This window comes from Zootoca vivipara, chromosome 6 (genome assembly GCF_965207765.1).
Source record: "Zootoca vivipara chromosome 6, rZooViv2.hap1.1, whole genome shotgun sequence".
Taxonomy (NCBI): Eukaryota; Metazoa; Chordata; class Lepidosauria; order Squamata; family Lacertidae; genus Zootoca; species Zootoca vivipara.
The window spans coordinates 72,569,571-72,581,824 of record NC_142589.1 but is presented as its reverse complement, the minus strand read 5'-3'; the positions used below and the strand labels follow the sequence as shown (position 1 = coordinate 72,581,824).

Sequence of the window (12,254 nt, the reverse complement as noted above, 5' to 3'; positions counted from 1 at the left end):
TCCCAACATCAGGGTCTTTTCCAGGGAGTCATCTCTTCTCATGAGGTGGCCAAAGTATTGGAGCCTCAGCTTCAGGATCTGTCCTTCCAATGAGCACTCAGGGCTAATTTCCTTCAGAATGGATAGGTTTGATCTTCTTGCAGTCCATGGGACTCTCAAGAGTCTCCTCCAGCACCATAATTCAAAAGCATCAATTCTTCGGCGATCAGCCTTCTTTATGGTCCAGCTCTCACTTCCATACATCACTACTGGGAAAACCATAGCTTTAACTATACGGACCTTTGTCGGCACGGTAATGTCTCTGCTTTTTAAGATGCTGTCTAGGTTTGTCATTGCTTTTCTCCCAAGAAGCAGGCGTCTTTTAATTTCGTGACTGCTGTCACCATCTGCAGTGATCAAGGAGCCCAAGAAAGTAAAATCTCTCACTGCCTCCATTTCTTCCCCTTCTATTTGCCAGGAGGTGATGGGACCAGTGGCCATGATCTTGGTTTTTTTGATGTTGAGCTTCAGACCATATTTTGCGCTCTCCTCTTTCACCCTCGTTAAAAGGTTCTTTAATTCCTCCTCACTTTCTGCCATCAAGGTTGTGTCATCTGCATATCTGAGGTTGTTGATATTTCCTATTCCTATCCCTTAAGGTTTCCTATTAAGGGATACTGATTGTTAAACCATTCTGAGAATTGTGCCTCTAGGAAGGGAATGGGGGGCGGGGTCTCCTAGCAACTCTCAACACCCTTAGCAAACCATAGCTCCCAGAATTCTTTGGAGGAAGAGCCATGACTGCTTAAAGTGGTGTCATAGCACTTTAAATGCATTGTGTGAATGGGGCCTTGGAAACACATTGGGTTGTATTCAACTAACTTTTGCTCAGAGTGGAGTCATTGAAATATAAGGACCAATGTTTGCCAGGCTATTTATAGCAATGGGCCTAAACCCGTAGTTCCAAACGTGGGGCAATTTGATTTTTAAGGGGGGGCAATTTGAGAATGTTTAGACCAAGTTAATGGCCTTTCAGGCTTCCTCCACGTGAATAGGAGTTCACTTTCTGAATAATAAGAATTATATGTCCCGGGGATGGGGGCATCAGTCTTTTTAGTGATGCTGAGGGGCATGGGCAAAAAAAGGTTGGGAACCACTGGTCTAAACTGAGCAGGACTCATGTTCAGTATATCTAATAACCCCCCCCCCCCCGGCTTTCCCATAATATTGAATCCTGTTATTGGTGTGTGTGTGTGTGTGTGTGTGTGTGTGTGTGTGTGTGAGAGAGAGAGAGAGAGAGAGAGAGAGAGAGAGAGAGAGTCTGTGCATCCCTAATAATATGCAATTGGGAGAGAAAGAGAGAGAAAAAATCACCCTCACGCCCACAACAGGTCTTCCATACCTGACCACTGGTTCTCCCTTGTATATTAAGGGTTGTGAACACTCAGTTTCTAGTAGAGAAACTGGCAGGTGGAGAAAAGTGCTTTACTCTCCCTCAGCCTGCTATATTCTACCCTCCCCTGCTACTTCCCCACTTCAGGACTTCCAAACCTTCCACTTCCATTGCAAAGCAAACTCAAGAGACAGAAGGACAGTCAGGAACAGTCTCCCTCTGGAGGTTGTGGATTCTCCTTCTTGGAGTTTTTAAGCAGAGGTTGGATGGACACCTGTCATGGACGCTTTAGTCGATATTCCTGCATAGCAGGGGGTTGGACAGATGACCCTTGGGTCCCCTTCCAACTTTATAATTCTGTGATTCTATAACCCTTGCCAGGAAAAAACACCCAAGCCTTGTGTTTTTCCCCTGTGGGTACAGCTTGCCCGCTCCCGTTTTCCTAGACAGGGAAGCTGAAACCATAAACCCTTTTCCCTCTGTGAGCTCCCCTCTTTGTCCACAGGCAGAGAATCTCTTTCCCTGGTGAGGATGAGTTTTCCTTGACTTGCTTCCAGCACATAGCTGCCAAGTTATCCCTTTTTTAAGGGAGTTTCCCTTATGCTGAATAGGCTTCCTCACGAGAAAAGGGAAAACTTGGCAGCTATGTTCCAGCACCTTTTGCCATTCTTAGCTACTTCTATTCCATGTGAGAGGCCTGGCATCTTCCCTTCTCTACTCCAAAAAGCGTTGCCAGACTCAATAGAGGACAGGACTTCTGTGCCTTTAATTGCCCTGCTCTCTTTTGAGTCTGGAAACCTTAAAGAGAAACCAGCAGACCCTTTGTTTAATTTCGAAGCAAAGGGTCTTCTGGTTTCTCTTTAAGGTTTCCAGACTCAAAAGAGAGCAGGGAAATTAAAGGCACAGAAGTCCTGTCCTCTATTGAGTCTGGCAACCCTAACTCCAAATATTACCCATATCCGACCATTAATTATTTCTAATGTCCCCTAGTGGTTATGAGTGTCCGTGCACCTCCCCAAACTCTGTTAACCCCAGATCTGTAACAATATATATCAATAATTGCATATCGGAAACCTGTTTCGAATCTGGTATGGATCCAAATAGCAGTTTTTTAAAAATGCGCTGCTGTAAATTGCAAGAGGAAACCCCCCAACAGGCACTGAAGAGGCAAGAGAAGAGGAGCTTGTCTTATGTGTTGCATTCAGATGTTGCCGTTTTAAGCCAATCAGAGACATGCATTTTGTCCGTGCCTCAAGGTGGTATCGCTTTTCTTGTAGGCCGTGCCAGCTTGGCGGTAGGAGCTTGTGATTTCCCAGAGGCCTAGTTTCTAGAGAGAGACAGAAAGTCCTTTGGTAGTCAGTGTGAGTCTTTGTATTCTTTTTCTCAATCTTATTTATATATTTGCGGAAGGAACTTTTTTTCCAAGTTCCCTTCTCTGGCCTCTGTTAATGTGGTGGGGGTGACTTTTCCAAATACCTGCTGCCTCTTAATCTCTCCCACACAACACAATTTCTGTATAATTTTAAATCTGCTGGTGTATTGCAACACAGGGAAGCGCTGGCTTCGTTGGCAGTCTGTAAACCAACTAAAAACCCTTAGAGGGATAAACAAATCCCCACATCCTTAGAGCTGCATACAAGCCAGACATTTGAAGCACGGCCCAAGAATCCTGGGAACTGTAGTTTCTTAGGAGTGCTAGGAATCGCAGCTCTGGGAGGAGTAAACTTCAGTTCCCAGGATTGGGGTGGGGTGGGGTAGGGTAGGGTGTGCTTTAAATGTATGGTGATTAGACAAATTCATGGAGCCTAAAGCTGTCAACAGCTGCTCACCACAATGGCTGTGTTTTACCCCCAGTCTTGGAGGCAGTATGAATGAGTACCAGTTGCTGTGAATGACAATAGCAGAGGGCGGCTATTGTGCTCTGTTTCTGTTTGTGCGCTTCCCATAGACACCTGGTTGGCCGTTGTGAGGAAGAGGTTGTTGGGTTAGATGCAGTGCTAAAAACTCTGGTGTATAACCTAGGTGTCAAATGGCTTCTTAAACCTGGCACCTGGGCATCTTCACTTGGTCACAAAGGGGCCAATAGCTAGCTGCAAAATGCATTTCGAATGCCGATTAGAGATGGCTTTTGGGGGCCAAATCCAGCAGCCAGGCTCGTATTGTGTAGGGTTGCCAGACTCAATAGAGGGCAGGACTTCTGTGCCTTTAATTGCCCTGCTCTCTTTTGAGTCTGGAAACGTTAAAGAGAAACCAGCAGACCCTTTGCTTGGAAATTAAACAAAGGGTCTGCTGCTTTCTCTTTAAGGTTTCCAGACTCAAAAGAGAGCAGGGCAATTAAAGGCCCTTTAATTTCCAGACTCAGAAGAGAGCAGGGCAATTAAAGGCACAGAAGTCCTGTCCTCTATTGAGTCTGGCAACCCCAGTCTTGTGGGTCTGGTGCTGACCAGGTTATTGGTTTGCTTTTATTTAGTTATGTATACTGTGTTCTCATTTTGCCTTTCTACGTTGTGAACCGCCCAGTGATCTTTGGATGAAGGGCAGGAAACAAATTTAACAATAAGTAAATAAATATTCATGCTGTCAAGAAATGGTGACGAATCAAGAGTTTAGGGAGGGTGGGGGCATCTCCCCCTCCTTTGTGTCAAGCTACAAGTGAGTGATTATTACTCAAGAACAGGCATCCCCAAACTGCGGCCCTCCAGATGTTTCGGCCTACAACTCCCATGATTCCTAGCTAACAGGACCAGTGGTCGGGGAAGATGGGAATTGTAGTTCAAAAGATCTGGAGGGCCAAAGTTTGGGGATGCCTGCTCAAGAACAAGTGATGTGTTTGACTACAACTGGCTTCGTCCCTGACCACAGGCCATGTTGGCTGGGGCTGATGCAAGTCAGAGACGAAAGCTGCTCTCCTGCTCCTATTCCCTGATTGCTTCTTTGTTGTGGTGGTGGGGGCTTCTCACAGGCACTGCTGGGAAACACATGCAAGAAAACCACTTACTCTTGAAGCCCTACTTCTTGGGGACGTGGGGGGGGGTCAAGCGACAAAGTCGGGCCTGAATTGTGATTGATTGGGACGGGGTTAAGGAAATGTGTGGTTTCAGCCACGCTGCACAGAGAAGCAGAACCTCAGAACAGCCCAGGTGGATCAGGCTAAACACCCATCTAGGGCAGCTTCCACTTCTCACAGTGACCAACCAGATGCCCATTGGAAGCTGGCAATCAGGGCCTGAGTGCAAAAGCCAGCCCTCTCATGACTTGTGGTTCCCAGCAGCTAGCTGACCATGTATGCCAGAGGCAGCCAAAATGGTACCCTCCATATTTCTGCCATACCCCCATTCCCACCAGCCCTGGTCAACACGGCCAATGTCCAGGAATAAAGTAAGCTATGTTCCGACAATATCCAGAGGGCACTACGTTGGCTAACCTTGATGTTATACACACACATGTATAATATCTAAGTTTACCTTTGCAGTACAGGCGTTAAACAAAACAATCACCTTGCAGTTTTTGAGGCCTCTCAGTTTTTCCGTGCCGGACTTGCCCGTTCTTTCTCTAAGGAATGATGAAAATAATCCTGTTCCACTGCCTTACTTGTTGCATTCTTCTGCTGCCTGTTAATGGTGAGTGGTCTTCATTAAACCTTATTTACATGGGCAGATCCAGGCTTCGGGATGGGGAGCTTCTTGGGCAAATAGACCATAAACCCAGCTGTACCCCTCCTTTTGCTATCAGGCTTTCCTCTGCAGTTGACCCGTCTCGGCTACAGAGGGGTAATGTGCATATGGCTCTCTGTTTCCACTCCCCCTCCTGCCACCAGAGTGGGTCCTCCTGACTTCCATGGACCCAGGGCCACCTCCCAGCTGACCCACGACAAAGCCCCCAGGTTGGAGCCCTATAGTCCCTTCTGTAACGATCTTCCATCCTTTCTTTCTGCTTCCAGAAGCTGCCAGTAGGAATTTATCGTGTGCAAAGTGTGAGCTTGGAGACGCCACATGCAAGATGATACATTGCCCGTATAAAGAGCTAGTGTGTGTTGCCCTATCGACGTTCAACACGTTAGGTGGGTGCAATTGTTGGCAAATGCCGTAGGCACTCCCTGAGAGTAGGCTTCTGGTCCTTCTCCACTAGGGAGGAATGAGTTCAAATCCCTGCTCAGCCACAGAGTTGGTTGGGTGACTTAAAGCCGTAAGAAGAGCCTGCTGGATCAGGCCAATGGCCCATCTAGTCCAGATTCCTACGGAAAACCAGCAAAAAGCACAAGAGCACTCCGCCCCTCCTGTGATTTCCCGCAACTGGTATTCAGAAGCATTGCACCCTACTAGGAAAGCTAACCGTCACAAGCATTGGGACAAGCAAAGGAGGACCCCTTCACCTCGGTGTGGCTCCCCTGTATCACATATAAAGCACAACAAGGCAAAGACCTGTGCCCCACAACAGCATATGCATCGATATGGCTAATCTGACCCAACAACCGCTCTGCCCAGCACACATACATACAAAGAAACCACACTGCAACCAACCAGACACAACCATCCAAGCTCTGGACCACCCCAATCTCTCGCAATGTCAATAAAAATGAACAGATTTATAAATAAAGAACCTACCCGTGTGATGCTGACACAAAAACCCTGCACAGACACCATGCAATAGAATGAAAGATCATTATTACCCCCCCCATCTCACTCTCCCCCCCACTCCCCTCTCTTTTCCCCCAACTGCACAGTGTCTGTGGCAATAGTGTCTCATGCAAAAAAGACTCCCTGAATGGAAAGTGGAGACGCTATATGTATTTGTTTATGAACTTTGTGGCACATAAAAGCTTCAGTAAAAACTAATGAAAAGATGATGAAGAAGAAGAAGCATTGCTGCCTCTGATTGTGGAGCCAGAGCATAGCCATTATGGCTAGTGGCCATGAATTTGCCTAATCCTCTTTTAAAGCCACCTGATTTGGTGGCCATCATTGCCTTCTGTGGGAGCGAGTTCCATAGTTTTTACCACGGGTTGTGTGAAGGTGTACTTTCTTTTATCCACCCTGAATCTTCTAAACAAATTCATGAAGGAGAAGCCTTGCAGCGGCTGCTGACTCTGATGGGTATGTTCTACCTCCTCTGTCGGAGGCGGCGTGCTCCTGGATTCTAGTTGCTGGAAACCCCAGGAAGGGAGGGTGCTCTTATCATAGCTGCCAAGTTTTCGCTTTTCTCGCGAGGAAGCCTATTCAGCATAAGGGAAAATCCCTGTAAAAAAGGGATAACTTGGCAGCTATGGCTCTTATGCTCAGAACCTGCTTTCAGGCTTCCCATAGGTTTTGCCCCGTGAGAACAGGATGCTGGGCTACACGTGCCATTGGTCCGATCAGAGGAGGCAGTCCCTGCTGATAGGCTTTTGATCCAATCGACACAACATTTCTCCCATGCTCACGAGGAATATTGACATCCTCTTTTTCTCCAGGCGGAGGTGTCAGCCCCACTGGGGTGTACAAAAGCTGCATCAACCGCAGTGGCTGCAAGCCAGGAGCCTTCACGCTGAGCACATCCACGGACAGGCAAATCCGGAGCAACATAGCCTGTTGTGGAACAGCTGGATGCAACGAAGAACTGGTTCTAAGTAGTGAGTATTGATTGAGCTTGCGGAGTGTTTCAAGGCTGCGTGTGTGTCCCTTTGGTTGCTTCCCTCTTGAGGACGGTGGTGGGCCATGAGGTTTGAGTCGGTAGGTTCATAAGGCAACCCTAATAGGGATGCAAATCTGCAATGGGTGACCTTGAACCAGTGACCTAAAGGAGTTCTCAGAAGACGTCCCCCCCACCCCCACCCCCGGTGTGCCACCATCCAGTTCTGGCCAAAGAAAGGCGTTTATTATAATGGTCTTGATTATTGTTATATTATAAATGCAAGGAAATATTATTATTTAAATGCAAAAAATTGATCTGTGATTTTAATTTAAAATATTTCCAAAGATTATATAAATATATCTGTAAATAGTCACACAGTGAAAGATGCACACTTTTCTGTTTGTACTCAATATGCCATTGATGAAGCTACAATGCATTCTGTTCTCCTAGTTAAACTTCCTGATCTGCACTCCCAAATAATACCTTAGTTTATTATACTTCTCCCATCAGTAAATACGGGTTTGCTGACTCCTAGAAGGCAAACCCCACATCATAGGAAAGAAAGGAGTCGTGTACCACCTTCCATCATTTTATTTTTTTTGGATTTCAGGGCTGTGTAACAACAAAAATTAATGCCACGATTCAAGAACCACAGCAGCAACCCCACTAAAATCAAGCAGCGCACAGACCCCTTGAAAGCAGGCTAGGATTTGCAACTGGTTAAAATGCCTGGGTAAATAAAAAACTGTATTTGCCTGATGCTAAAAAGATAGCAAGGAAGGTGGCATGCAAATCTCGTTGGGGTGGGTGTTCTGCAACTGCTGCCTCTGCTGAGAAGACCATCTCCCATGCCACTGAAGAGCATTTGTCTGGTGAAGGAGGGTCTCAGCAGAAGACCTCAATGCATGGAAAGGTCCTTAGTTCAGTGGTAGAGCGCTTTCCTTGCAGAAGGTCCCTCGTTCAACTCCTGGCATCTCCAGGAAAGACTTGGGAATGTCCCCTGCCTGGAATTAGGACTGTGTGATATCTGGTCTTCAACATCTCGATATTTCACCAGCTAAACATAGCAACATAACAATATTTCCTGACGTCTGAAATGAGGATGGAGCTATGTAGAAGCATTAACTGTCTTCTCGGTTTTCCCCACATTGAGATTTTTGCATAATGCACACGAATCATGATTCGTGATACATCATGAAAACAAAACCACGATGCGAACTTCAAACCAATTTGGGATAATCTATCGCCCAGCCCAAGCTGGAACCCTGGAGCACCTGTGGCAGTCAGTGCAGGCAGTGCTAAGTTAGTTGGTGCAATGGTCTGACTCTATGAGGCCGCTTCCTACATCTGCAGACACTACTGGTCTGTTGCAGTTTATAATAATAATAATAATAATAATAATAATAATAATAATAATAATAATAATTATAATTATAATTATAATTATAATTATAATTATAATTATAATTATAATTATATATTATTTATACCCCGCCCATCTGGCTGGGTTTCCCCAGCCACTCTGGGCGGCTTCCAACAGAAAAATAAAACACAATAATCTATTAAACATTAAAAGCCTCCCTGAACAGGGCTGCCTTCTAAAAGTCTGGTAGTTGTTTTCCTCTTAACATCTGTTGGGAGGGCGTTCCACAGGGCAGGCGCCACCACCGAGAAGGCCCTCTGCCTAGTTCCCTGCAACTTGGCTTCTCGCAACGAGGGAACCGCCAGAAGGCCCTCGGTGCTGGACCTCAGTGTCTGGGCAGAATGATGGAGGTGGAGACGCTCCTTCAGGTATACTGGACTGAGGCCATTTAGGGCTTTAAAGGTCGGCACCAACACTTTGAATTGTGCTTGGAAACGTACTGGGAGACAATGTAGATCTCTCAAGACCGGTGTTATGTGGTCTCGGCGGCCGCTCCCAGTCACCAGTCTAGCTGCCGCGTTCTGGATTAGTTGTAGTTTCCGAGTCACCTTCAAAGGTAGCCCCACGTAGAGTGCATTGCAGTAGTCCAAGCGGGAGATAACTAGAGCATGCACCACTCTGGCGAGACAGTCCGCTGGCAGGTAGGGTCTCAGCCTGCGTACCAGATGGAGCTGATAGACAGCTGCCCTGGACACAGAATTGACCTGCGCCTCCATGGACAGCTGTGAGTCCAAAATGACTCCCAGGCTGCACACCTGGTCCTTCAGGGGCAGTTACCCCATTCAGAACCAGGGAATCCTCCATACCTGCCCACCTCCTGTCCCCCACAAACAGTACTTCTGTCTTGTCAGGATTCAACCTCAATCTGTTAGCCACCATCCATCCTCCAACCTCCTCCAGGCACTCACACAGGACCTTCCGCATACTGATGAACACCCAGCCCAAACCCCCTGATGATCTCTCCCAGCGGCTGCATGCAGATGTTAAAAAGCAGAGTTTGGGCCCCAGCAGACCCCTTTTCATGCCCCCTGGCAGTGTGTCCTTCTCAGGCATCTCCAGGCATGCCTAAAACCCCAGAGAGCTTCTGCCAGCCAGTAGACAATTCTGAACTAGATAGACCAGTGGATCTGGCTCATTCTTGGGGGCAACCTGGCCCATGGAGTGTCATGTGTTGGCGGTGATCTGTTCTCATTGCCGCTCCACCTGCAACATTCTTCCCTAGCTGAAGCTTCCAGGCCAGATAGAGTATGCTGCAGTAATCCAGCCTCAAGACTACCATGGCACAGACTACAATTTACATGGGTTTTAGGTTCTGGGGATCACAGCTAAAGCCAAAATTGTGTATGGTGAGGACACATTGAGTTCAATGGCAGGTGGGATTGCCAGAGTCTCTTTTTCCTCCAATAATAATAATAATAATAATAATAATAATAATAATAATAATAATAATAATAAGGCTCATAAAGCTGAAAGTGCACAAGTTAAATGTGCATAAGTTTGGGGCTTACCGTGTCTGCTTAGGTCCATGGGCTGAGTCAGTTTCACCAGAGCTACCTCTCGCTGCCCTTGCTCACGTGAGATCTTCCTCTGATTGTTTTCCAGTGACTCCTGCGAGTTCCACCAAAAACGGGTTGACTTGCCCAGGGTGTGAGAGTTTTAACCAGGGCCCTTGCGAGGCCCAAGAGCGCGTCGAATGCACCGGAATCGAAGAAAAGTGCATTTCCCTTGTTGGGCTATACGCTGGTATTTCTTCACACACACACACACACACACACAAACCCTGCTGTTACTGGGACCTTTCCAAGGAGCTTTGTTGAAAGCCCTTAAAGATGGCTTCTGCCTTACCATTAATTTCCCCTTTTTCCACCTGGGTTGTGGTTGGAAAGTAGGATGAACCTGGGAAGTGGGTGATGGTAGGGCAAGGAGGAATCTTTTATCCACAGCCCCTTAACTTGTGAAAAAGGCAACAGGACTCTGTGAGACTTAGGTCAAACCCACACCCTGCATTTCAAGAAGTCTTGTACCACTTTGACAGTGCAACGAGTCCTTGTAACTGTAGTCTGTTAAGAGTGCTGGACACTGTAGCTCTATGGGGTCAATATGCTTAACAAACTACTGTCCCCAGGATTCTTTGGAGGAAGGTACAACTCTTAAAGTGGCATATGCATGTGTTAAAAGTAAATAAGGAGCGGATGTGACCTCACTACACACTCTCAAATTGACTTTATGATCACTGGGCACAGTTATGACCCCCACTCTGCATGTGTGTGTTTAAAGAAAACATTCACCCCATGTCCCTCTTTGCCTCCTACTAGCAAACAGTAAGGCTGAGATGAAACTTCTCCAGAAAGAATGCCCAAATCAAAATTAAGGATGGGAGGCAAGTGTAGACAGAGAATAGGCTTCCCAAAACTTTGCCCAACATAGTACTTTTCACCACAGACAACGCTCCCAGGGGCTGGTGTGTGCCATTTCCCTCACTGAAATTTCAGAAAACCCCTCAGGGTGACTATTATTCTTTTCTTTTAAGTTTTAGATCCCACCTTCCTTTTATTTTCACTCCTTTATTATTATTTTTGCTTCCTATCCCATCTTTCTTTTCTTCCTATATACATATAAATGTAAGGCTGTCGTCATGTTGTAATTTGCACGACCATCCATAGGCAGTATGACAGAATGGCAGGCAGGAAGTGATGAAGGACGCAACATGGGTGGGTAGTGGCCCAGGTGAGCTGTCTAAAGGCACTTCAGAGAAAAGTTAGACAAACTGCTCTCTTTACACCACTGCAGCCGCACGACCCCAGTAAGCAAGATTTTGGAGGGGAGACTGGGGCAACATTTTCCCATTTCGCCTCAGCCAGTAAAATGAGAGGGGCCATCCCTGCTAAGTCTTTCTAAATCTATCTGCTTTCCAAATCTATTCTTCACCGCTGGCTGCTGCCTCCTCCCTGACTTCATTCCCTCTTTATAGTATGCCGTTGGGGGAACCTGTGAACTGTGAGGCTCTGTGGACACCAGATTCAGCTGGGCCAAGCCCCCGCTGCAATTAGACTCTGACACAACCCATCATATGCAGGGGGAAACAAGCTAGGGAAGAAAGGGGACCTGCTCTTCCTCTCATTTTGAGTCTTTTCTCCTCTCTCTCTCTCTCTGCAGGTTTACCGGAAGGAAACTTCTCCATCAAAGGCTGCGCAACTGATGGAGCTTGTTCCTTGGATAGAAATGACCTTGTGCCCTATGCAGGAAAACTCTATGTTGTGACTGAATATGCAGTTTGCACTGAGGGGGAAACTGGGCATTATGACCCTTCTGCAGCCATCCAGCTAACTGGATCCCCCTTTGTAAATGTTATTGCTTTATTGAGTTTCTCTGTGTTTGCATCCTCACCTGTGTAACAATCCTATGTGCCGAGGTCTCAGGAATTACAAATAAAATGTTACGGTTTTTCTTACTCGTGATCAGTGTCTTCATCTTTTTTCTTCAAGGAGGAACGCACTAATTTTCAGCATGAACTTCCATTCCCCCATATTTCTCTAAAATCTCTAAAACCTTACACTTGCCTGCCAAGGCCCCATGACCTCGCTGCTCCCTAGATAATAAATTACCAGACAAGACAGCAGCATATAGTTTGGGTTCAAATAGGCCACAACTTTTAACAATTACAGATGTGAAAAGTTTGGCATTGGGTGAAGCCATTTATTTTCCCCAGCCTATCTGCTGAGAGTGCACCTAAGGGTAAACCACATCTTGGGGGGGGGGCTATGACCTATATAAAATAGGGGTACTCCCTGAGGGAGTCCCCCTTAGAGGAGTGCTATGGACCTAGCTCCTGCCTGAGCATCAGACAGA

At 46.6% G+C, this 12,254-nt stretch overlaps 1 protein-coding gene across 1 annotated transcript; it reads left to right on the top strand.

Moving 5' to 3' along the window:
- The first annotated feature begins 4,934 nt into the window (after positions 1-4,934).
- On the top strand, positions 4,935-11,849 carry LOC132592255 (phospholipase A2 inhibitor and Ly6/PLAUR domain-containing protein-like). The gene is made up of 5 exons (XM_060275264.2): positions 4,935-4,992; positions 5,313-5,432; positions 6,822-6,980; positions 10,008-10,148; positions 11,562-11,849. Exons 1-5 carry the CDS (start codon positions 4,935-4,937, stop codon positions 11,798-11,800), a joined length of 717 nt encoding a protein of 238 aa, XP_060131247.2. The 3' UTR covers positions 11,801-11,849.
- The last annotated feature ends 405 nt before the right edge of the window (positions 11,850-12,254 follow it).